Source organism: Pezoporus occidentalis, unplaced genomic scaffold (genome assembly GCF_034315485.1).
Source record: "Pezoporus occidentalis ecotype Australia unplaced genomic scaffold, CSIRO_AGI_Poc_V1 ctg231, whole genome shotgun sequence".
NCBI lineage: Eukaryota > Metazoa > Chordata > Aves > Psittaciformes > Psittacidae > Pezoporus > Pezoporus occidentalis.
In genome coordinates, this window is record NW_026914191.1 from 475,435 (window position 1) to 500,907 (window position 25,473).

The 25,473-nt window shown below is 41.0% G+C and overlaps 2 protein-coding genes and 1 long non-coding RNA gene across 4 annotated transcripts in view; all 3 read left to right on the top strand.

The window, feature by feature from the left end:
• Positions 1 to 15,606, top strand: part of PARD6G (par-6 family cell polarity regulator gamma) — a 63,248-nt gene extending 47,642 nt beyond the window's left edge. Inside the window, exon 3 of the mRNA XM_062621683.1 lies at positions 12,826 to 15,606. Within this exon, the coding sequence (XP_062477667.1) occupies positions 12,826 to 13,685 (860 nt within the window). The 3' untranslated portion in view covers positions 13,686 to 15,606. The remainder of the gene's footprint in view (positions 1 to 12,825) is intronic.
• The window catches only part of LOC134165183 (uncharacterized), a 498,306-nt gene that overhangs the window by 63,667 nt on the left and 409,166 nt on the right, over positions 1 to 25,473 (top strand). The window lies entirely within an intron of this gene.
• BLOC1S4 (biogenesis of lysosomal organelles complex 1 subunit 4) lies at positions 16,707 to 23,621 on the top strand. Of its 2 annotated transcripts, none has more exons than XM_062621684.1 (5): positions 16,707 to 16,950; positions 17,345 to 17,416; positions 18,394 to 18,495; positions 19,290 to 19,424; positions 22,646 to 23,621. In XM_062621684.1, the coding sequence occupies exons 1-5, from the start codon at positions 16,738 to 16,740 to the stop codon at positions 22,745 to 22,747; spliced, it is 624 nt and encodes a 207-aa protein (XP_062477668.1). In that variant the 5' UTR covers positions 16,707 to 16,737; the 3' UTR covers positions 22,748 to 23,621. The 2 variants fall into 2 exon arrangements, with proteins under 2 accessions (XP_062477668.1, XP_062477669.1); XM_062621685.1 differs by lacking the exon at positions 22,646 to 23,621 and adding an exon at positions 22,434 to 22,454.

The following is a 25,473-nucleotide window of genomic DNA, read 5'->3' on the forward strand; positions in this document are numbered from 1 at the left end:
GAACTGAAACAGACAAAGGCAAGATGACCTGTCTTGTGTAGAGTTTTAGTGCAGTGATCTGAATGTTAAATTGCATCCACACAGAAGGAGAAGCTGAAGCTGAGCATTAAATGTGATCTGGAAGGGTAAAGAGGAAGGAAGGTGAGGAAAAGGATTTCCTACCCCTGTATTTTATTTTTTCCCCTTGCTGCAGCTCCCTGGATTAATGTGGTGGTAGCTGTGAAGCCAAGGGCAGGTGTTGTTAACTTTGAAACCTGTTTAACCTGCCTCCTTGATGCTCTATCTGTCCCTCAGCATGGGAGGAAGCACCCAGATCTTTTCAGTTTCTGCAGGAGGGGCTCTGTGTTGACGCTGTGCCTGAGTGCTGTACCAAACACTAAGGTTCTGCACTTCTGTTCTTGGCCACCTTAAAACATGTCCATCAGGCTTAACGTAAGCACAAAGCAAGCATCTTTTTAACCCTGAGAGTGAGTTGTTGGTTCTTAATGTTGATCTCTATGCTGTAGCCACAAAACTTTGTGGAGCTGGTAGACTTTAAATAAGTAGTTTTGTTAGCTACTGTATTAATAAGTACATGTTAAAAATACAGCACAACTTAGTGCCGAGTGTTTGTATCCCCCCCTCCCAAGGGCATTTTAGCAAGAAGACACATTGATCACATCAGCCTGTGAGCCAATGTTTTTGTTTTATATAGTGAGTAGTCTTCACTTTTAATGTCCTTGGAAGAGGTTTTTTGTTGTTTTTGTTTTTTTTTTTTTCCTGAAGATAGAATGCATCATCAAATAAAAATTCTTGTCTTGGTCACCACTTGGCTCCTGTTGTGGGAATTTAGTATGGATTAGTAATACTGCCTGATCTTATTATTAAAGATCTTGCCAATTCCTGATGCTGTCTAGCAATGTGAGAGAGTGAGGTGAGGAAAAGCATGGCAAAGGAACAGTGGGCTTTTGTCTAAATAAAGCTATGGGGTTTTTAATTCATCCTTGTTTCATAGGGGGAAGGGGTATGTGTGTGTGTGTGTGTGTGTGTGTGTGTGTGTGTGTGTGTGAAGACATAAACTGGCTGCTCACAGCAATACCAGCCCAGGAGGGACTGAAAGTGGAGGAAGGTCTCACAGCTAGAGGCAAGAAGTCAGTGGTGAGCTGAGGTTACTGGTAGCAGTTAGTGTGTCTGGGCTTGGATGCAGCTTGTATCAAAGCTTGTCAGAGTCAGCTTAGCAAGCACTTGCCTTTTGTATTGGGAGGATGCTTCTGTTGAAAGCATTCTTGGAAACAAGCTATGTCGTGTAATAAAAATAAGTCCTAACGTACCACATCTGTTCTTTCCTTCCTTTGAACCGTGCAAATCCCTCCTCCTTCCTTTAAAGCTGCTGGGCTTTGCGTAACCTCTGATGTATTCTCCAGGTTTATAGCTTAACCATTCTAATGGGAGCTTAGTCCCTCATGAACACTAAGTTTTTATTTTTAGCACTATGGGATCCACAGATGCAAAGTGCTTTATGTAATTAGCTCTCTTGTGTGGGATGCTCTCTTTAAGGTGACTTTCTGGAACTTACAATGGAGGTAAATCAGTCAGTGCCCACTGCATAGTTGTGTGGCTGTGGTCTGGCCACAACTTAATTTCTCTGGGCACAAGAAGAGCCATGTCTATGCAGTTCACTCAGAGCAGAGATCAGGCTGTGGATGCTGTATGTTTTTTAAGGTATACTTTTGCCATTTCCCCACAACGATGTCACTTCACAACAAATGCAGTGATGACTCAGTGTTATCTCCTGTGGAACAGGATAGCTGAGATCACAAAGGGAATTCCCAGTGACAGGAATACTGGGTGTAGCTGAGCATGGCCGTAGGAGCCTCTGGTCTGTTCATAGTGGCAGGAGATTGCTGTTAGCAGAAAGGAGGGCTGCACTTAATAGCATCTGTGTTTAGTACCTGTGGAGCAGCAGTGCCATCAGAGACTTGCTGCTACTAGTGGCAGAGCTGTGCTTCCATTCAAAGTAACTTGTTTGGGTGGAAGCTGGAGGTCTGTACTGTAGTAGTGTTTGGTGTAACTTTGCTGGTGAAATACATGGAGTAACTTGTGCTCCCCAGGAGGCATATCGATGCTGATGTTCATTAAGGAGACAAAATGCATACTGAGCCCTGTATTGGGTTCAGTAAGTAAAGAGAAAGCTTTCTTACATTTGAGCAAGTACATGTCAGCTTCACTTGCCATGTGTCACGTTTCATTCTGGTATCATGGAACCTGATCTAATTCTTTAATTTCTGAATAATCACTTCCTGTCTGCCACTCCCTTGTTTGTATCATGTGCTCACAGGAAAAAAACACTATTTTTTTTAAAAGCAAAAGGTACACCAGCCACTAGGTTACCACACTCACATAATGATGGGGTGTCTCAAAAAGTGTTTGAAGAAAGAAGCCAGGATTTTTAAGTGGTGCAGACATCACTGGTGTACTTTGGGGAGTTTTCTTCTGCTTGATTGTTTTTTCAGTCTTGCAGATCAGTACTCGATATTCTAAGAAAGAGAAACTTCACCATCTAGTTAGTGGTCATCTGAGGGCTGGACCCCTCAAGTATGCAGATCATGCAAACATCCATGGCTTTTGGAGAGTCCCCTCAGGTGCAAAGTTTTCCCAAGCCACAGCCTTTAATTACTTTGTGTACGCAGTTGGGCATGGAGCCCTAGCCACTGGTGGAGAAAAGGACACAGTATTATAAAAATCATGCTGGGGAAATCACTTGGCCAGTAACTCTACACAGCTGATCCTTCTGCCAGAATTGCCATGATCCTTTAAGCTGCTTTTACGTAAAACATGCAGTTTTTACTGACAGAAGTGGGATGAGTTAAGTGCTTCTTGCTTTCTGGCAGTGGCCAGGCAAGGATATTGCTAGTCTAACATTAAAAGTAACAGATTTATCTTGTTCTCAGCTGGAGAAGCCATGGTAGTTGTGTTTGATACAAGGCTTCGTTTCTGTTTTAAGGAAGAGGGTTGGGGACATGGTGCTGACCGTCTTGCTTCATGCTGTTACTGCTGCTAAGGAAACAGAGTGGTAACATGCTGCTGTAGCCCAGGTAAGTGCTGCCACTGCAGCTGAGGTTAGGGGTACCATATGATGGGGTGGGGTGCAAACCACAGGGGTTACGATAAACTTCACATTTATAACAGTTTTAATCTTTAAATATCCACTGTTATGCTGCAAAATAAAGGTGTATTGTGGAGCTTATCCCTCTGTTGAGACAACCAACATATGTTTGGGTCTGTAGGGGGAATGTGCATGGGGCAAATCCCAGATAGGCAGCCCTCCTTGGAATGACTTTCTTCAGCCTTTCCTTAGCCTGTGAGCAGGGGCTGCAGATACACTAGTAGCAATGTTCATCTGGGGGCAGCTGTGCATTAGGGATGGGGATGGCATTTTGTTCTCCAAGTGGGAACAAAGAAGTGGGAACTCCGTTCTTCCCAGCCCTCTCTGTAAGGTGGATCAGCTCTGCAGTGCCTGGCACAGGCCTATTGAGGAGCAACTGAGTTCTCAAGAAAAGCAGCACTTGCTTGTGCCCTTGGGTTTAATCAGGAAAACTCTTATTTTGCATTCTGCAGGCAGCTTTTGCTACCTGTCATGAGGAAAGAGGGCTTTCTGGCATGCTTTGTTTCTATCTAGAAGAAGCAATGTGGGGTGAGCAGCCTTGCCCTCTGAAAGAGGAAGGGTGCCGGGGAAGTCAAGTGTTACAGACACAATTTGAATGGTAATAGTTAGATCGTGCTCTTGACTTTGCTTCTCCTCCACATTAGAAAACAGACCATTAAATAGAATTATATAAAACGTGTTTGCTTTGTACCAGCAGTGCTTTGAGGTTGCTCTTTTCTCGTACCCTGCAACCTGAGGGGTCCTCGTTTTTGCTTCACTGCTTCGAGTTCTTTTTCCGTTGCATCATTCCCATGTCTGAAGCACAGGGTTGCATTGGCCATACTCCCTTGGTGCATAGGATACTGGCTCCAACTTGCTTCTGCCATGGCTCCGTGCCGCTCCTTCTCCTCCTGCCTGCTGGCTTGCTCCTGCCCGCCCTGGCCTGCTCCAGCCTGGCCAACAGGGGACTAGAAGACATGTCGTCTGGGGCAGCGCTGCCTGGTAGGATTCCCACAGCTCCCCTATCCCACAGCCAGGAGGGCACCAGGGTGCATGCAGGAGGCTGCAGGTGGAGGCGAGAGCCTGCCAGTGCCATAAAGCCCGGGGCATCTGAGGCAGTGCTGCGTGGGGCTGATGAGAGAAGGTGCAGCTGTGCAGAGCCTTGCGCAGGGCTGGCCTAGGAGGGGTGTTTATCCTGTGACTCATCCGACTCCAGCCAGCAAAGTTTGGGAGACTCCCAGAGGTCGCGACTTGAAAGACAAGTGCTGTAATTAATTTCTTATGCCACGCTTGTTTGGAAATCTTTTTAATTCCGCGATAAGAGGCAAAATCTGGACTTTGTTTACAATCTGCCAGCTTGGAGGCAGGAACCAGAAAAGTGCTTTGTAAAGCATTGTAAATGTGTTTTCTCTCCCTCCCCACCGCTGCAGGATGTATGTGGCATTGTCACGCCACAAGCAGTGAAGCTATCAAAACACGATTGTGGCCTTTTTTTTTTTTTGAAGAGAGAAAAGAGATCCTAGAGGAATTTTAACTGCGTAAACCCACCTCTTTTCTGAGAGGTGGTAGCAACTTTTTAAAATGATCCAGGGTAAAGAGTAGGGAAGAGACAAGACCACTGCCTGCTTCCTTGAGGCTTAAATCTTCATTAAATATGAACTTGTCCATAGTTTGGGGATTTCTTTTTTCAGTTAATTTTACTGGGACTTTAGGAGTCTAAGTGAAAAGGCACTTTCTAGCTTACCTGTCTGAACTAGCTTGGGATGAATAAGGTGTTACTCAGCAAAAGAATGCATGAGAAAGAAGTACTTCAGTATAGAAAACAGTTTTTTTTTTTTTTGGTAGTACCCTTGTATCTCACAGATTTAATGTCTGCAACAATTGAATGTCCCCACTGCCACCTTGAATAAGCTATTAGTGCTCCCAGCTCTGGGATATGTTTTCTCTCTAAATAGGAAAAGCCACATTCATGCTACAGAAATGTGATTAGCAATTACCTGAACACAGGATGATAGATGATTCTTGATCACTATCAGTTTTGCTTTCAGCTGGGGAGGGAGGAGGACAGAAGAGGAGGAGAGAGCCTGGCAGAGAAAGTAAAGGTATGTGGCAGAAGGCAGCAGGAGGGAATGTGAAATACCTTGTTAGATTCAGTTCCCTTGGGTGAGCTACAAGGTGTGTTAGCTGGGTAATATAGGTCCTGCTTTCCCAGCCTTGCTCAGCTCTGCTGGCTCTTGAGCAGAACCCTGAAATGGCCTTCAGTGCTGACAAAGCTCCTTCTGAAAGGAGAAAAGACTGTTTTAACATTAGTGTCTGTAGGATGACAGTTCTGATCAGGTTCAGTACTGCAGCTCTTCAAAAACTTTTCCTTTGACCTCTGCTACACGCTACCTTCAGTTTGTGCTGCCGTTCTAAGCTTCCTTTGCAGCTTCTTCTGAGACTGAGGAAAACATTTTTCTTTCTTCTCAGAGGTATAGAATTTGTATTCTGAATGAATAGGATCCTGAGGTGAATCTTTATTATTATTTGTGGTGGCTTTCCAAATACTGAAGTTGTGAAAAACAGAACAGTATTCTCCTGAATTAGCTCTGTGGGTCAGTCTGTTAACTTCTTGCCTTTCACGCTTCAGACTTCTGCAAAAAGTAACTGGTTTTCTACTACCACTTGGGAAACAGTTATACTCAGTACTTGCAGAATACATGATAAAATACACCACTTTTTTTGTGGCGTTAATAAGATTTTTACTGTATCTGCAGTGCACAGTAAGAGTTATTATAGCTGGGTTTCTCATTTTGCTTCATTTTGTTTTGCTTTCCCTAATGTGCACACATTTTCTTTTGTAAAGAAGAGATTTCCTTTGTGCTTGTATGGGGAGCAAAGGGTGCTCCCCTCAATTCCCTGATCTTCTGAGTGAGCGGAAGAGTGTGTTTGTTGCAGGTAAAAAATGGAGTGGGTGGAAAAAAAGTAATTAAAGGGTTGTTTTTTAATAACTTTAAATGTTAAAGTTCATGATGATGACTTGCTGAAGAGATTGCATGTAATTATAGGTTGGAGAGTGGTGGTTTTGGAGGGTGTCGCCCCCCCCAGCATCTTTGAATAGGGCTGATAACCACCCCATTTTGATACCATCAGCTGAGTGACTACAATTGTTGATGGCTGTTGGGAGATGCTGGATACATGTTGATAGGCTTCATTTGTCAGGCTGTGACTGGATGGAGAGCCGCTTACAGGTAATGTTATTACTGTCTGCATGCATCACTGACCCATTGCTGCTGCTGGGTGTCCGCTCAGTGCTGACTGGCCTGGGAAACAGTCTTGCCAATAAAGCCACCGTATCAGCACCTGCGACCTTGGGATGAACCTAATAACAATTGATGGCTGAGATGTGCAAGAGACACATGACGTTCCTCAAATTCCCACTGACCCACTGCAGGAAAAGGGAAATATTAACCAAAGCAACAACAAAGCCAGAGCTCAAAATCTACAATTTTCTAATGCTGCTGTAACATAGCCTTGCAAATGTGGTTTGTGGAAGAAAACAAGGGGAGAAGAGCTGTTTGATTCATGTTTGAGAGTAGAAGAGAAGTCACATATGAAACTTAGAGGAATAAACCCCTGACAATCCTAGTAAGCACTATCCAGAACTTTACCAGTGAAATTTGTAGTCCTGTAGCTGGCTTTTGGGCTAGTTTGGGGAGCTGGGTTTGGAGGTTTCTGAGGGCAAGGATGGCTTTTGGAGGCACAAGCCTGGATGCTTGTTTTACACTTGGTAGCACCTTTCTTCTTCAAAGGCCTCACTTGTTTCATGGGGCAGATTTGCAGTTCAAGCAACAGCTGCTCCTTCGAAGCAGTGCAGCAAGTCAAAAATAGGGAGTCTTCTCTTGAGAGGGGAAGAGGTTCAGCAAGGGAATGGTGGCCTCTGATGACAAGCAGTGAGAAGTGCAGGAGGCCACGCCAGCAGTGCAGACTAAATTCCCAAGGGGTTATCTTGATTCTCAATGGAGGCAGCCTAAAAATGTTTCTTACGCATGTCTGACACTGTGAAGAGAGCCTGACACTTAATACAAGTAAGGTTTGTTTGCTCTAGCATGCTAAACCAAGGAACAAATGATGTTCACTTTCTTGAAAGGGGGTAGGGTATTTTAAGTTCATAAATGGGTTGGGAGTGGAAAGACATGTTTGTGTTCCTCAGTTTTTAATCCTAACCTACTAATGAGTGCTTCCTAAGTAGTAAGGCAAATTTATTTTCTTAATACTGAATCACTATAAAGGGAAAGTTGCTTTTTGCTGAACTGCAGTTTGCTAGGTTTAGCAGGGGCTAAACTAGAGTAGGATGGTGTTCTCAAATTTCCTTTCTAGGGCAGTTATTTGGTGACATTTCTTTTAAAAAACATGTTATTGAGTTTACAGCCTACAAGCAAGTGTCTGGAAAGCCTTGTTTAAGAAACTAAAGGATTAAGATTAAGGGTCTCAAGGATAACATGCTCTACTGTTAATTTGAATTTGTCTTTTTTAATCTTGTTTGTGCTTTAAAAACCCTGTTGAATGTTGTAGATAAACCATAATGTTTAGGTAGGCTTCTAAATGTTGATGAGATTGTGTCCAGTTCCTTGTGATATGAAGGGAGAGAAGAGAGTGTGTGTGTGTATATGTGCATGTGTGGAATGCATGACTTTCTATGGAATAGCACCTACAACTACTTTACCTGCTATATATTTTTCAGGTTGGTTAACCCAGAGGTTGCTGGCAGCAGCAATAGCTGGATTTTTTTTAATATTCCTGCAATACACAGAATGCAGTGTTAGCATTCAGTTAACCTTATTTTTCTCCCTATTAAATATTCCTTGATGAGTGATATTGGCACTGGACCTCCCCCTGAGCCATAGTTCACTTCATATCTGTTTCCTCTTAAATCCCTTTGCCTGTGGTCAGCCCTACAGGTCATAGACAAGAGACTGCCAGCTTATTTGTTGTCTGATTACTTTCCAAATGCTTTTGGTTTTAATCTGAGAAAATAGACACTGAATGCAACTTGAGTCAAACATGGGCACTGTTTTGTAGCTGGGATACAGAAGGTAGAAGGGTTAAACATGACACATTCTCTTGCAACGGTTTTATGACTGCTGCTAATTTGAGTGCTCAGTATTAGAGATCTGTTGGATGGAGGGGTTACCCTTCACTATTAATGACTCATTGGCCTCCTTCCCAAGCTGCCTGAAGTGCTGCTCTCCCTAGTGGAAGTAATTTTGTCTTTGAAGTACTTTCCAGAGCTGTCAACTAATGTTCCACAGTTCCCAGAGGAAATAATAAGGCATGAGTGCATGTACACTGGAAACGTAGAGTCTGAAATGAACTGTTCCTATAGGAGCCTGGCAGTCTGCTTCTCTGTGGAATTCAGCTTGTTTATACAATCTTATCTGGCTAAGCTTTGGTATTTCATCTGGCAGGCAGTTCCTATGAAAAGCAGCTGTCCAAGCAGTGGGAGTGGTGCTCCTGGTGTTTTTTTCAGAAGGTCTATAATTTCTTGTTTCATGTAAATTAAAGAAATACAATACTCTTTTGGCTACAACCAGATGCTCTAAGCAGTTTTCTTTCCCTTATAAATAGCCTTTTAAGTATGCTCTGCTGTTATGTACTGTATGATTTAACAATAGGATTCACGATGCCCACCAGGAAAGTATAATGAATTCTGTGAAGTCACAGGCTGGCTGCAGAATTGATAGAAGAGTAACTCAAAAATGTTCCCTTCTATAACTTTCTAAATATGGGGTTTTAGTAAAAATAATATTCTGATAGTAAAATATCCATGCTTCAAAATGAAAACCTTCTTTAATGGGTTTTATTGTTGCTTGACAAGTTCCACCATTTAAAAAATAACCAAATAAAACCCCCAAATAAATAAAAACCTGCCAAAAAAAAACAATGCCACCACTACCACTGTTGTCAGGAAAGTGAGCACAGGTATATCTCTGCATGAAGCGATCTGTAGCATGTACCATCTCTAATGGAAAAGGTCCGCAGGGATAAGTAGGTAACAACAACTCTATTAAGGAAAAACAAAAAAGAAGGCAGTGCATATTAACAGAAAGGATGCAGCCAAAATACTTAAGGTCTTGTGTAACTCATTGACAGATAACAAAATGTTTTTTAACATGCACTGGAAACTGAAGCTTTTGGCGAAGAGAATTACAATAGTCTGCAGAATGTCTACTCAATGTCTGCAGAAGAGTTTGAGGTATTTTACATGTAGATTTGAGTTGTGGTTTCAAGTAGGAGAGAACTGGGAAGCTGAGGAGTCCTCCAGTTGTGGTAAATGTTGTTCATCTCTTTTTACAGGAACAGTATTTTCAGTGGGAAGCAAATTATGAGCACACGTAAAATTGAAGTCCAAGCCTTCCGAAGTTTAGTGGTTATCCAGGATTATCCGTGCACATCATAATGCATCTTTGATTGAAAGCACTAGATCTTGTAGATGAAAAAGCTCCATGTAATGTGCTTCCTTCTAAGAAACAGGAGTCATGTTCAGCACCTAAGAGACTAATTCCATTTCTGTCACCTGCATGTAGCATTTCACTCAGGCATAATTGAAGCCATAAGAAAACATGACACCTTGTAAAATACGAGGATTTAAGCACTGTTCAGATGTGCCACTTGATGGCACTTCTGCCAGTATGCATGAAGATTTCTGTAGGCCTTTTGCTTTGTAGAAGGAGAATTTGATATTGTGACAACTGAAACATGAAAAATGAGCTCTGTCTGGTTCCATATGGTATATACTGGTTTTCACTGAGACCTGGCATCAAGCACAGTCTGTTTCATTAGCTGAAATGGCACTCCTGCTTGAAATCCTATATGGTGAGAAACTCAAAACCTAACAAGAAAAGGCTGACCTTCATCAAAAGTGTGTGATAAATTATACAATGATGCAGGTTTTATTTCAGCCTGACACATGCCACTTGAGCAGTTTATTACTGGAAACAGGGAATACACCAAAGTGTGATCACCCTCTCATTGATTAAAGTGAGTGATGTCACCTGACTTCTCTGAATAACCTCATGAGGAAGGAAGATTCTTTTCATTATGCTAGGGACTGATGATTTTCTGCTGCCAGAGCAGCAGCTGATGTTAAACATCAGTACTTTGCTTTGTTCCTGCAGCAAGAGTAGTGGCTCTAAATAGCATCAGCAGGGAGGAGGGGGAGAGGTAGCTGCTTTGTTCTGAGGTTCGGTTACTTATTTAATTCTATTTGTATTTATTTAGGGTGATTCCAGGAAAGTGTAACTGCTAGTGAGCAGGTCATCCTGAAGTAATATAACAATCCCCATACTGTCAGGTTGGAGAAATAAGTTTTAACACTTCCCCCTGTTAAAACTGGGACTTCATCTTTGGCCCTCACAGGATTATGTATGAGAGGCCTGGAAACTAAATGCATGACACTGTTTTAAAAACCAAAATTCCAGTCATCAGGACATGGTGGAGTTCTTTTTTTTTTTTTTTTGTTAACATTCTTCAGCTCTGGAGTACTAAATCCAAGAGTGGTCAGAGGTTCAGCACTGAAAGTTGCCTTCATCCCTTGTAACATAATCCCTGCCTCTGCCTGGTTCGTGTTTGGAGGGAAAAGATAGCATTTTTGTGGTAAGATGGGCTTTTTGTTATTAAAGGAGGTGGTTGTTTTGAAGCTGCTCAGGGGTTAGAAATGCTGGCAATCATCTGGGGAGACAGGTTAGTGGGCTGAGTGCAGGTGAGGAGGTCACAGGTGCAGAACAACCATTTCTTTTGTGCTGTTGCCCTGGTTGGTAGTTCAGCCAAAGGAAGTTGCTTCAGAAATGACCTGTGTCAGGAGGACCATAGTACTTCTGTTGTGACATTACTACCTGATTATCCCAAACTTGCCTGTTGTGAGAACTAACTCTCTGGGTTGTTGTTAATTTAAGGGGAAGAAAGCAGTGTTGTAAACAGATCTTCCCAGGTGAATTATTTGGTAAAGCTTTTGCAAGTCTGCCTTAAAGTAACTCAGCTAACAGGGAGAGAACCCAGGTGCTTTTAGGGAATAGATGGATAACTAGGACATGTGTTTCATTTTACCTCCAGTGAAATAAACTGGACTTGCCAGCCTAATTCTTCTAGTCTTTAAGGGACGCAGCTTTTGAGTTTGGTTTGCCAGCACTGCAAGAGATGGCCTTAAACACATAAACCCATGTGAAATTTTAATTGCCATCTTAAGTTGGAATTTTGGGATAAAAGTTGTCTTGGGCTATAAGGTACAACGCTACTGTTCTACAGCACTCTGTTTTAAGTGAGGAAGAATTTCAATTCCAAATCTGAATCCCCAAGTTGTTTTCATTGGACTGTTACAGAAATCTATCAGTGAATTGTGAGGGTGAGCAGGATTCAGTGTTTAAGGCTGTAGCTCTGCATGACCTGGGAGGAGGTGAGTATGACATTAAACACAACAATCTTGTGTAAGGACTCTATTTTACAGAAGCTTTTCATTCAGGATGACTTTCTAGATGCCTTGTGATGTCCTCAGTGTTATTATAGCCAATGTAAACAAGTTGTAGGGGAATGTAGGAATGGTCTTTCTGAAGTCTTCACGTTATTTTTTTGCAGCCCAAAGGACTGTGTAGGATCAGAGAATAATTCAGACTTCCGGAGGCCAGCTAATGCAACCCCTTGCTCCAAGCAGGCTCAGTTAGAACAGGTTGCTGCTTACCACTTTTTTTTAGTATCCTTTGAGTTGTTTAACTTGTTGACAGACTTCAAGGAAGTGACATTAACATGCCTCAAAAGCTGACTTGAAAATGAGACCTTGCAAGCACAAACATGTCATTGTATGCTTGTTTTTACTAACATTTCTTTTTTTAAGCCTTTATCAGGTAGAGGTATTGTCTTTCTCAAGCATTAGTATTCAAGGTTAATTTGTTGGAGATAATTTTCTTAGTGGCAGTTCTGTAATCATTCTTCTGTATTTTACTGCTCATTTTCAACAGCAGAATAAACTGAAGGTCTGTTAGTTTATCTGAAAAGTGTTAGCGTGCTTAAACCCCAGGTGAAATAATTTTACAGCTAGTATATGCTTCATGTTTAAAATATGCACAGTATTTTTAATGTGAGGTGCAGTGGTGCATTTTGTATGCTAACAGCTTCATGACTAAGTACTTTCTTATGCAAAGCACGATCTGAGCTTCTTATAGGGAATAATTTGTCATATTACTTGGCTGATTTAAAGCTGATCACTTTGCACATGCCCTTGAGATACCACTACAGAGACTGAAGTATTAAAGCATTCCTTAAACAGCAGACCATAGAAAGGCTACTTTCCTGTGGATCTTCCTTGCAAGGGCAGGAGTGAATGTATGAGTCTGTGTTTGTTCTGTGGTCCTTAGAGTATGGACTAGGCAGCAGCGCAGTTTCTTTCTTCCTCCTTCTACTGGGCCTCTTGCTTACACAGAAAGTTGAGAATCAGAAGTCTTTTTCCCTCAAAATATGGAAGGAATATGGCTAGTCATTGAAAACAACTCACTCATTCTGAATGTTGTGGTGATGGACATGAAATGAACGTTAGAGTAAGTGGAAGAATCCATTTGATTTTTCCATACTATTAGGAGTGTGGATTCACTGAACCAGATTTAAGAGGTAAATGCCCTGTAGGTTGTGTTATTCTCTGTTTGATTGATACGTTGGTGCTGTTCCTTTTTCAGATGAAGTAGACTACAGCAATTTTGGGACCAACACACTATCAAGGAAGAAAAAGGCTCTGGTGACTCTCCGCAATGACAACCTCCGCCGACGTCCTCACATTAACATCAGCATGCCTCATGATTTTAGACCAGTGTCATCCATAATTGATGTGGACATTCTTCCTGAAACACACAGGAGGGTGAGGCTGTATCGACATGGGTGTGAGAAACCCTTAGGATTTTACATTCGTGATGGCACCAGCGTAAGGGTTACTCCTCATGGACTAGAAAAGGTACCTGGTATCTTCATCTCTCGTATGGTTCCTGGAGGCTTAGCAGAGAGCACAGGCTTGCTGGCTGTGAATGATGAAGTCCTGGAAGTTAATGGCATTGAAGTAGCAGGAAAGACTCTCGACCAAGTCACAGACATGATGATTGCCAACAGCCACAATCTTATTATCACAGTCAAGCCAGCAAACCAGAGGAACAATATCATTCGGAGCAGTAGGATGTCTGGTAGCTCTGGCCAGTCTACAGACAGCACTGCGAGCCACCACAGCTTGCCCACATCACATGTGCTGCAGAACTTCCACCCTGATGAAATGGAGAGTGATGAAGAGGCTGACATTGTCATCGAGGGCGGTTTGGAGCCACAGCACATTCCTAAACTGCACAGCCTTACTTCCAGTAGCCTCTCTCGAATCAACGGCAGCAGCCTTAGCCACAGACTTCAAAGGGACCTAGTGCTCAACAACAACTCTGGCAGAGAAAGCAATGGCAACATCCACAAATTACTCAGTTCCTTAAAAACTGATCCCCGACACAGTCTGGTTATCCCCAGAGGAGGTATTGAGGAGGATGGAACAGTCATTACACTTTAGTCGAAATTCCTGCAAACTCTCCTTTCAGTCTTAAGTGCCGATTGGGACAATTGACTGTTGTAACAACGTTATGCACTAAACAGAGAATTGGTATTCTCATAGACCTCACGAGTGCAGAAAATCGTTGCTTTCTAGGAAACGTGGCATCTGGAGGTAGATGTAAAACTGTCATGCACTGCAAAATTTGTCAGGAGAAAGCCAGAGTGTAAAACCTGGTTTATGTCCCAGCCCTAAAGTGAGAACACATACTTGGTTTAGTTGGTATAAATCTAAGCAATCTTACGGGCTACCAATGGCAGTGCTACATACGTGGGTTTGAATGCATGGGTGGATGTATTTATACATGCATGTATATGAGTTAGATTTTAACAGTAACAGACATGTCTATTTGAAGTGGAACCTGGTTTTCTTCTAATACCAGTTTAAAGAGAGTGCTCCTTAATAGCCATCCCATCTTCTACTGTTACTTACAGACCTTCCACTAACTTGTTTACACCATATTTGCAACCTTATGTCTAATCCAGACAAGCTCTTTAAACATAGCGGTTTCCTATTCTGGTGGTAATAACGTTAGGGAGATGCTGCAAATACGTTTTCCAGATGAAACTATATATATGTATTTTTAAAGCGTAGGGAGGGGATGTTGGCGGATGTTGCTGTTACTGCTGTGGGTGCAGCACCACCTGCTGTTCAGAAGCAGCCCTGCGTGCAAGAAAAACACGACAGTAAGGGCTTAGAAGTAGGGTTCAGGCACCATTATGTGTAAATGTATTCTTTTTCGATATTTATTAGATAATACCTCTTTCCCCCCCCCCCCATCATCTCTTTTTCTTCAGTATCATGATTCATGTGAGATTTAGGGGTGCAAGAGATTAGGTGACGCAAGTGGCAGAGTGTCCTAGGACTGTTCCCTTCACCTCAGAGCTGACAAGTCGTTGCTGTGCCTTTGGGGCGACCTAAACTGCAAGGTCTTTCCTCTAGAAAAGGTTGGCTGATTGCTCTACAGAGGAGGGTTGCTGACTGGATGCCAAAACCTAACTTCTGTTATTTTTGGACTCTTCTAGTAATAAAGCTTAATGTCTGCACAGGATTTCTGGAAACTTAAAATATACTGGATGTTTGCGATGGTCAGACATGCTGACTGGATGCTGGCTGGTGGGTAACTAGTGACTGACGAGTTGATTAACCGTCTGCTTCTGAAAATGCCATGAATTGATTAAAGTGGTCTAATCTAAAATATTTTGTTATATCTTGGATCAGTGTAAGGAGCAAAATATGAATGTTTCACAGTGTATTTTTCTACTTTTAGCTTGTGTCATTTGCTTTTTGTTTGTAACTTTGTAGTACATTAAAGCTTTTTTATATGGTGGAATAGACATTTCTTAAATATTATATGGAGATGAAAACTCAGAAGTCTTGGTTTGAAAAAGTTACATTCCATTCTGGAATCTAATGGCTGGACAAAGGACAGAATACCTGTGGAACAACCAGTCTTCTGCTCATTGTTAAATACGTCTGGGACATTGAACTTCGTTTATTTCTTTTTAGATTTGCTTTAAAAGTTTATTTTAAAATTCTTTCACATACTCGAATTAAACCTTTCCTAGGTATCACAGCAGTTAAAGAGCTGTACTTATTTCTCCCAGCACAGTAAGAATAGAACATTGATTGTGTTCATCTTAAAACTGTGTTTGTGCTTTACCAAAGGTTTTCATAAAAATACCAAACTGATTATTGGTGCAGTAAAAAACCTGAATAGCTGGATATGCTTCAGTCAGACCATCTGAGCAGGAACACTCTGTTACACCTTAAATAAGACTACTTTTGTGAATAAGTGTATTTGTCTGGCTGAAGTTACCTGTTTTACCTTATTTAACTGATGAAAATGTGACCTGTCTGCAATAAAATGTGCACTGTCTTACTTCTACGCTATTATCCTTTTCCCTGTGCACAAGCACACCTTTCTGTGGAAGTATCTTCTGTCCCAGTAGAAACAAGATACCTTGTTTTGATGACTCTTCAAATAACTAACCACTTACAGTACTGATTTTTTCCGTACCAGTACAGACTTGGATTCCCGGGGTTGTTGTTAGTGATACCAAGTTTCTTTCTGTAATGTTTTTAACCAGTACTGCCTTTACTAAAGGGTACTGTTACACTGATTCCCATGGGAAGCAAGTGGTTTGCCGCCCTCCTCATAGGAGCTTGACATTTCCTGACGTGGAGGACCTGGGGTAGTTCTGGTTCTTCAGGAATAGCCCTCAACACCTCTGGGTTACTCATGTGCTGCCACACGACAAACTGCTCTGTGTCACTGTCCAAATAAAGTGAGACAATATGGAAATACCCAAACTTGTCCAACTAATTCATCCCAGGAAGTAGGAAACATAAGTTGCATTTCACACATCAGCGTGAAAGTACTATACCCAAAACATGTTACAAGCTGAGAACAGCAAAATATTGATGTATGAGCTTTAGAGCTAACACTTTGCAAAGTAACTCCAACGGCTTGTGAACATTTGATGCAAATAAGACGAGGGGGGGGCTTCTATTTTTGTATGTACCATATTGGTAATTGAAATTAGCTGTGTTTGTACATTAGCTGCTTTCCCAGTACAGACTTGTCTGCAGAAACCGCTGTGAGGAAATGGGATGGAGCCGGTTAGACTTCATATGTTGAGGCCTCTTAGGATGTGAGGTCAGGTTGCCTGATGGGGTTTTGAACGCGGGTGGCTGAGGGCAAACTCTCCACAAACGTTCTTACAGGGGGAGCCGCGTTTCGGTTCCTGACTCCAAGCGTACGGCTGGGGCAGCTCGGAGGCCACAGCCCGGGCCTGTGAGAGGCAGCAGTTCCTACAGTGCTCGAGACTCCCAACAGCCGGACAGGAGGACGCCGCCTCCGTGCTCCGGCATCGGCGACATATGCGACCGACGCCATGCGCCGGGGCAGGCCGCGGGGCCTGGCCGCTCCCAGCTCCGCCCGCCGAGAGTGCGGCTGCGCCGGCCCCGCTGCGCCCAGCTCGCTTGAGGGGAAGTGGAGGGTGGCGGTGTGATGGCGGACGCAGAGGGGGTAGGAGAGAGCGGCGGGGCCGAGCTGCTGGGCGCCTGCCCCGGCGCGGACAGTGGGCACGTCTCCCAGAGCCACAGCAGTGCCTCCGGCCTCGGGGAACCGGAGGACGAGGACACCTTGGAGGCGTTGCTCAGCGCCACCGCCGCCGCCTACTCCGCGTACCTGCTGGCTGACCGCAGCCTCTTCAGCGATGAGGTGAAGGGGCCACGCCGGGACAGGGCACCCGGCGGGTGCTTCCTCACCGCTCCGGCCCTGCGGTCCGGCCTGCCCGGCTCCCCGGGCCCTTCCACCCCGGCGCGTGTCCGGCCACGGAGCCCGGCTGCCCCGACCGTGCGGTCGAGACGGGGAAGGCGTCACTGGCCTTCGGGAGAGGGGCGGTTCAGCACCCGGCGCCGGTTCCAGGCTCTCGGAGGGGTTTTGTGCCCGTGTGTCGAGTCGTTGCGCGGTGCCTAGCCGGGAGGTGGGGAAGCCGGGGGTTTGCTGTTCAGGTGGTGTCAGTCTGGCTGGTGGCTGGACTCGGCGGCTTTCTCTGGGAGAACCTGGGGGTTTGCGTCTTTGCAGGTATCTTTAAGGGGTTTCTGTTTTGCAGATAGAAAGCTTAGACAAGAACCTAGAAGATTTGCTGACCAGAGTGGATGAATTTGTGGGAATGCTGGACATAGTATGTATAACGTGTGTGTACTTGTGCTTTTGAAGTCAGAATATAGTTTAATGCCTGTTTCTGTTTTTAAGTGCAACAGATATAGGAAGCAACCTTTGGCAGGTTCCAGTAAGCACATTTGTTAATTAGGTAACTTGTTTTGATAAGCAAAACATGTCCATATACAGCTATGGGCCATATAACTATAAGCTATAAAACTGTACATTTTCATAATTGTGTATGTGTGTGTGCACATAAATGGAACTCTGTTTTAAATGGCACAGTGACAGATGTTTAAAAGAATAGTGTGATAGTCTGCTTCTCCTCTAAAATACATAAAGACCTCCTCTGTGGTTTTGGTAATCAAAGTATCTAATCAGAGTTGCCAAGCCTCCAAAGCTAGATTTATCTTTAGGGGGACCCTTTCATCATAAAGGCATCTTTGTTTTCACTTTTGCAGCGGGGAACTGGACAACTGAATGGAAAAGTTCCCATAAGCTGATACTGGTGTTACAGGTTGTCTTTTACAGTGTAGCACATGTAGTTCCTCTGTGCTACTGAAAGTGGAACTTCTGTTGTTTGTTTTTTTTTTATAACAATAAAATGAGATTTTGTATACAATTAAAACAGGATTTTGTGGCCTTTTTTAGCAAAGCTGACAAAATGTACAGATAGCAAAATTTAAGTAAAAAATGTAGTATATTTGACTCTTCAGTATGTCTTGGGAAATGTTCCATCTCTTAGTTTTGTTAAGGCTGTAGCAGCCCATTTTTAATATAATTATAAAGGTAAATATTTTTGCCTATGTAAAAGAGATTTTCTTCAAAGTTACTTTCTAAACTATACAAAGAAGTTAATTTTAATCTAATATTTTTATGCTGTCTGACTTCTTAAACTATGAGTTTTAATGTGTTAATTTGTTCCTTTTTTTAATGAAATCTACTAACCATTTTGTTTTATTCATCAATATTTGTGTTATTTCTTTGAATCATCTTTAGATTCGAAGTGATTCCTCTCAAGTTATCAACGAAAGTATACCTGAAATTTACACAAAAGCTACAGAAATGAGACACATATACAGGAAGATTGACAAGCTAGAGGTATGTATTTAGTATCTTTTAGATGTATTCTGTTTCTTAGCGGGGTGTGGGGACAATCAATGATGTCCTGTAATTGTGTGTATATGCATGTATGCATGGAGAGTGGGCTCAGATCTGTTTTGTTCTCCATGTCCAATCTGGGTTCAGTGCTTCAGGGTTAATAAAGATAACTCAATTTTTTGAAGAATTTCTGAAGACTGAGGGACTGAGGTTATTCTACTAAAAAAAATATATATTTTTATTTACTGCTTGAAGCAAGACAGATTTTTCAGAAAGCAGTAATACCATTTTTCCTTCTTTTTGTTGGGTGGGGTTTTCTTTTCTTGGTTTTTTTTTTTTTTTTTTTTGGTTGGTCTGGTTTAGTTTCTGCTACAGTATCCTTCAAAATTATTGTCTTAGGAGCTATTTGGGTATTAGCGGAATGGAAGGTCTACTGATGCCTGTTAAAACTTCAAAACTGTGATTCAGGTCCTTGGTCCCACATTTAGTAGAAAGGCAGATGGGACTCTAGATACTAAGAAGTCTAAATTAGTTATTTGAAAGGCAAATAGGAAAAGGAAGACTGATTATTTCATTGTGTTTAACCTGGTTTTGCAGACTTTTAAGTATTTCAAGTATTTTTTTTTTTAGCACTAAAATGAACTTTCAGGTGGAAGGGAAATAAAGCATAGAGTTTCTGACTTCATTAAGTGATGGAACTTTCATTTTACTGCTTTTATGTAATCTATAGTCTGGTTTAATTTGTTACTGAAAAAGTTGGGTTTCTTTTGGTTTTGTTTTTTTTTTCACACTAGGCTTTTGTGAAGATGATCAGCAATAGCGTAGCTGGACTGGAAGAACGGGTCACAAAGGCAGAAACAGACCTTGGAGCTTTTCCAAGCACATTCAAGAAAATCTTGCACACAATCAGCATACCATCCTTCCTTAATGTAAGTGAAGTTTTGCTCCCATGTGACCAGCTTAGTTGCTCTGCTTACCTGAGTAGGTGATCAAAATTATAAAAAGTTTGTTACACATATAGCTGAATTTGACTGCAAAACTCTTATATACTTTATTGGGATTTTGGAAAAGTTCTTAGACTTAAATATATATGTATACAAAAAAACCCCACGAACACCAAAACAAACAAACAAAAACCTTAAAAATCACAAATTCTTACAAAGATCTTTGTAACTTTCCAAAATAAGGCTGAGTACACAAGAGACCATGGAGGGTACAAACAAACACATACTGCACAAGCCTCTATATGAAAGCACCCCTGATCTCTAATGGTATGCAGTGCAAGTAGAAAGAGCCTGTATAAACAAAACTGTTAAAATAGTTTACTGCATTGAAAATATCACTACAGAAATATTGTCAAAGAGGGAAATGAAAGCTACACAACACTATTTTTAAAATAAAGGTACTCTTTATATTCAGTCCACATGGTTCAGTAATCATGTAACCACCTTGTTAAACTTTCTAAGGATGCAGTTTTCTCTCTCTTCCCTTGTTACTACATGTAGACTTCGTTTACAGAAGACTTGAAGTGACAAGGAGCCTGTTTTTTAATGCAGCCTTTAAGTTAGTTAACTTCTCATTCCTTCATTTGCGTTGGTGTTCAGGTGTAGAGTGATGTCATCTTTTCTTTTCTAAAAGACCAGCACAAAGCTGCTATTTATGGGCCAGTTACAAAACCAAACAACTGCAGCAGTTGCCTTGAAGAATATTCAGCAGTATTCTTCATTTTGTTGCTCAAAGCAGTTGTCAACCATAGAATGAGAATTTTCAATTGAAAACTTTGAAAGTTCTAAGAAAGTGCTTTTGTTGGTGTTCTTGGGAACACTGTCCACTTAGCATGTTTTTCCGCATCACTAAGGTGGAAAGTCTATGAAAGCGTCAGCAAGCTGGGCCTGGCACGTCCAGTGGTTTCTTTGTCTGAGTGTGGCTAGCAGTAAAATCAGCACTCAGAATTTACTGGGATTAACTTAGTAACTAAAAGGGAGGTCATTGTTCTGCAGTGGTACTGGGTATTGCATAGTAAAATATCTATTTTCACTAGTAAACACAAGCATGTCTGAATTAAAATGTCTGAGGAGTTTTCTCCTCATGCCTGACATGTGGCTAGCATACTCAATATAGAAATGCTTTGGAAAAGGAGGCTACACCAATGTAGGGATTTTCACTGTAGCTGTAATTCATATTTCACTGCTACAATTTGAATTTAATCAAGGCCCCTCTCTCTCTTCTCATTTAAATGTATCTATTTCTTTACACAAAGGATATGCTTTGTGTTTCTCAAGCTGTGTATTTGTAATCTCCCATTCAGATTTTGCCTCAAGTTCTTCCCTTATGAATACCAGTCAGTATAAAGTACAGTACTGTAAAACGTCTAATATCGCTAAGGATGTAGACTTCTTGTCAAAAGTGCCTCCTGAACAGCTGCAAAAATAACTCATCATAAATGTGTACTTAGGCAACTGTGGGTACTGTGCCTGCCTATGAATTTCCTCACTAGATTGAAATTATCCCCTTCTTTCACATATGTAAATATAGCACCTCTTAAATCAGTGTCAGGAGTTGCAGAATACTTGCAGCCTTAGTCCTTACTTGCCAGATGTTTTCTCACAGGGCAGTACAGGATAGGAAATGATTTTTAAAAGCAGAACTTTGACTTCTAAGATTGTTTTTTACATTTGGCAAAATTTCTGATATAGAGAACATTTTAAACTGAAAGAGGGGAGATTTAGACTAGATGTTAGGAACAAGTTCTTCGCTATGAGGGTGATGAGGCTCTGGAACAGGTTGCCCAGAGAAACTGTGGCTGCCCCAACCCTGGAAGTGTTCAAGGCCGGGCTGGATGGGGGTTTGAACAACCTGGTCTAGTGGAAGGTGTCCCTGCCTGTGGCAAGTGGTCTGGAACTAGATGATCTTTAAGGTCCCTTCCAACCCAAACCGTTCTGTGATTCTGTGAACATTGGTAATCTCCACTATTTATAGATCTGTTTATATATATTTTTATTTCATTGCAACTGGAATGGCAAAACAAGCTTATTTTGGACAAAGTTACAGTATTGTAAAGTTACAAATATAATTTAAATGTCATAAATCTGTACTTTTGGATAGACCAAGAGAATATGTACTTATTTCATATGGAGTGCAAGTATACAACTCAACTGAATATTGGAAAAAATCCACTAAGCTGTTATGTAGATACACTTATTTACATCCTCATTTTGGTCCTGTAGAAACATTCCAAACTCAAAGTATACCAATGGTAATAGGTATGGTTTTAACTTTATTATTGGAAAAGACTCTAATTTCCTCATCCCAAACAGGCGAAAAATGTATCTGAGGAACTCTGCAGACAAACTGACTGAGGTGTCTGCAAAATAGTTCATAAAAATCTTTTCATGAGTCCAAAATAATTTTCAATGAATGAAGTCTTGATTTCAAGCCTTCTATTTAAGACCATGTATTGAAAACATACTCTGGGTCTGTGTTGCAGTGCAGTGTTATTTGCATGCAGGAAGGCTGACATGTAGCGGTCCTTGCTGTTGTCTCTTAATATGAGCCATTTGGCACAGCAAAACAATGTACAGTTAGTATTTAAAAGAAGCATGTACACTTTTCCTAAAAAACAGTGTTAACAGTTCTTTTCCAGTCCACTACTGTATTATTTTTAATGGTATGTCATAGTACATATATTCTAATGTATACTTGATGAATAAGCTCAACAGGAGCAGCAACTTTCTTGAAAGCAACGTTTGCTTTTTCACTAAGTAAATGAGAACACAGGGTTAACTCGAAGGAAGCAGCTGAAGGGAACTCAAAAGGCTGGAGCAGGAAAGGTAGAGGTATATGGTTCTAGAAGGATAAAGATTACAGAGACTATACCATCAGCTGGAAAAGATTGCCTGTCTGGCTCCTGCAAAGCTGACATGTCATACACTTTCCAGGACTGAGTCTGTTCAGGTGATGGAATGCCAAAGTTCAAAGGCTACTTTTCTTCACTAGCATATGCTAGACCCATCTGAGCTATGGTTAAAAATTTGCCAAATGAAGAAGGTATGTCTTTACAACTCTTCTTGTTTTGCATTTTAGCTCTGTAGGCTTTGTTTTAAAACTTGCTTTTTCAAGAAGATGAAAAATAAACTTATCTAATTTGCAGAAATCATCTTCCTCACGACAACAGCAGACCCTCTATGAACCTCCAGTCCTCTTCAAGACTGAAGATTATTTTCCATGTCTTAATGAAGCACCTTACGAATGATTTTTGCTTTGGGATTGATGTGAATCAGCCAGAATAGAGACAGCCAAGTGAACAAAAGAAATGCTAGCCTCAAAATTGCTGCATTTTTGAACATTATCAGTGGCATATTGCCATTATGATTCTCACTGTCTTCCTTCAGGCAGTATTTTTCAGGTAATCTTTTTTGTGTACATTATTTCAAAAGTCTTCCTAAAACACATTATAAATTTTCAGATTATTTTGAGGAAGGAATGTAAGAATACTTTCACATTAGATTTTTTTCTTCCTTTTTAAAATAAATAATAGGAAACAATTTTATATATAAATTTTTTAACAAAATACTTGTGCTGCTGCAAGTGTAAATAGCTATTCCACAAAGACATGGGCCTTTGGTTTTTTGTTTGGTTGTTTCTCCCTCTGCAATATACTTTTCGGGGTGAAAGAAAAACTATGCATGAAATAATCTACTCCAAGTATTGAAACCTGGTCCCTGCAGTTTGTACAAGGAAATGCACTACATTGGGATGTAGAGGTTGCAAGGGGAGTACTTGGAAGTTCGGTGAGGAGTCAAGAGCATGAATCAATGAACATGGTCTAGTCCCAGTTCACAAAGCAAACATCCTGCCCCCACTGATGATCATCATGTCGAAGTGACTTGAGATTCTAATTATTGCAGCGTTGTATTGTTTGATGTGTAACCAGGTGGGCATAGGATATATATGTTTAACCTGCTGTCAAAAAGTATCTAAGTTGAGGCAGTGATGTCCTTGGGCTGAGCCTCAATCAGGTGCCTGGACAGACTGTCTGCTTTTCCCTCTCAACCCTTGGTATGGTTACTGGGATTCCCTGCTGATTGCAGGGTGAGTATATTATCAATAAACTAATAGCTATCTAACCCCTGTTGTGATCTTGCATTTCACCTGACAGCTTCAAACTGCACCATTGTTCCTGAAAACCTTCTTGCATGCAGTCTCATATAGTGCATAGCAGGTATTACTCATAAATTGTTTTATTCCTCTAAACAACAATTTTATCACTGCTGTTGTAGTACCAATATAACTCACTAGAAATATGCAAAATTCAAATATCAGGGGAATAAAGAATGCATTAGGGAGAAAACATCTGGTGATTTTGTGCAAGCACAGAAAAAGGTATGCAGTTGTAGAGCAAGGATTATATATATTGATAGCTAAAGCTTTGAAAACCGTATGTTGTCTTCAAACAGCAGAGGGGATCAGGTTCTAAATGGTATCTAAAACAACATTTAGTAAAAATTAAAACAAAGATTGTGAAGTCAAAATTAGTAGGTTCCAAAAACAGTTGTAATGTAAAACAATTTTAACACAGAAAATCTAGAAAAAAAAAGTTAACATGTAAACAGGCAGAAAGTTAGAGCCATTTGACTTTGAAGAAGGGCTTCCCCCTGCTTCCCATACTCCTTGCTCTCATAATTATTTCATTATTTAGGTGTTCCACTGCAGCAACACTTGCATTTCCAAAAGGTGTGGTACTTTTCAGGTTATGCATAAATAGTCTTTGAAGGCTTATCACTCCTCAGTGAAATCTAATGAAATGGCTGCTTAGTGCAGCAACATAAGGCTACGGTCAAATACTCTTAAACACACTTATGCTGACATTACAAAACATTTTAAAGTAACTTTAGAACAAATTTCTAATGAAATTAATCATTTTTTTAAGAACTTTGCCCTCTGCTGGATGGAGCTAAAATGCAGTTATTTTTAAACACATGATATAATTTAAAATATTAAGGTAATAAAGATCTCAGCAAGTTTATACAGCTGAGTATTTGTCATAATATAAATAAGAGAAAAAAATAACATATTCTGAAGTGGGCATTTATGTTGAACAGTTGTTTGTGGGGAAAAAAAAATATCTTCAAAGCACACCACAAAGAAAACTCATGCAATTCCTATAACTAGTACAGTTTTGTTTGAAATGCTCTAAAATATTTTTATTACTGAAAATAATGGACAATCCATGGCAGTTTTATGAAGGAAATGCTATAAGATTACTGACAGTAAACTGTGGGGTTTTTTTAAATAAATGATACAAAATAAATAGCAAGGTCACAGTTCAGCTGTGAACTACAGTCTAGAACACTTAAAAAGTTATGGTGTTCTCATAGTACTGACAAGACCTACATGCGCACTCTGCTTTTGAATTTACTACCTCAGCTGACTCCTTGATTGTGATCGCTCTCACCAAGCAGGAGTAGCATAAACAAAATCCCAAGTGTTCACTCTCAGTAAAAGACTCATGGAATGTTCCTTTAATCTGTCTGTTGTTGTTACCTTGTATTAGTGTAAACCCAGTAGTAACTATATTATGAATTAGGCTTGATATTCACTGTATTTGCCAGCTGCAAATAAAATCTAAACCTCAAAATCACTGATACTAATATTCATATATCCAGAAAGCCATACCTCTGTCTTTCTCTGGACAATATTTATCTTTCTCCTCTTGCTTGGGTTCCAAAATACAAAGACAGTAACAGTAGCACTACATTACCTATTTTTAACATTGAGAGCTTTTTCGATAGAACTGCTGTAAAGCAGGGCATCACGTTTAATGAGGTGAGCTGCTAAAGGTTCGTTACTGAGTGTGTGAAATGAGCTAATATTTAGTATCATCAAAAAAGTCTGCACACAAATCTTACTTTTATGACATGAAGAAAATGTTTTAAAGTTCTAGTAGAGATAATGCTACAGATTTTGATCTGGTTAGGT

Bases quoted from the DNA above. Each gene is read 5' to 3' on its own strand.
- BLOC1S4 (XM_062621684.1), top strand. From the start codon at position 16,738: ATGGCGGACGCAGAGGGGGTAGGAGAGAGCGGCGGGGCCGAGCTGCTG. The intron at 17,417-18,393 runs GTATGTATAACG...AATCATCTTTAG, and splicing joins TTGTGGGAATGCTGGACATA to ATTCGAAGTGATTCCTCTCA. The intron at 18,496-19,289 runs GTATGTATTTAG...TTTTCACACTAG, and splicing joins GGAAGATTGACAAGCTAGAG to GCTTTTGTGAAGATGATCAG.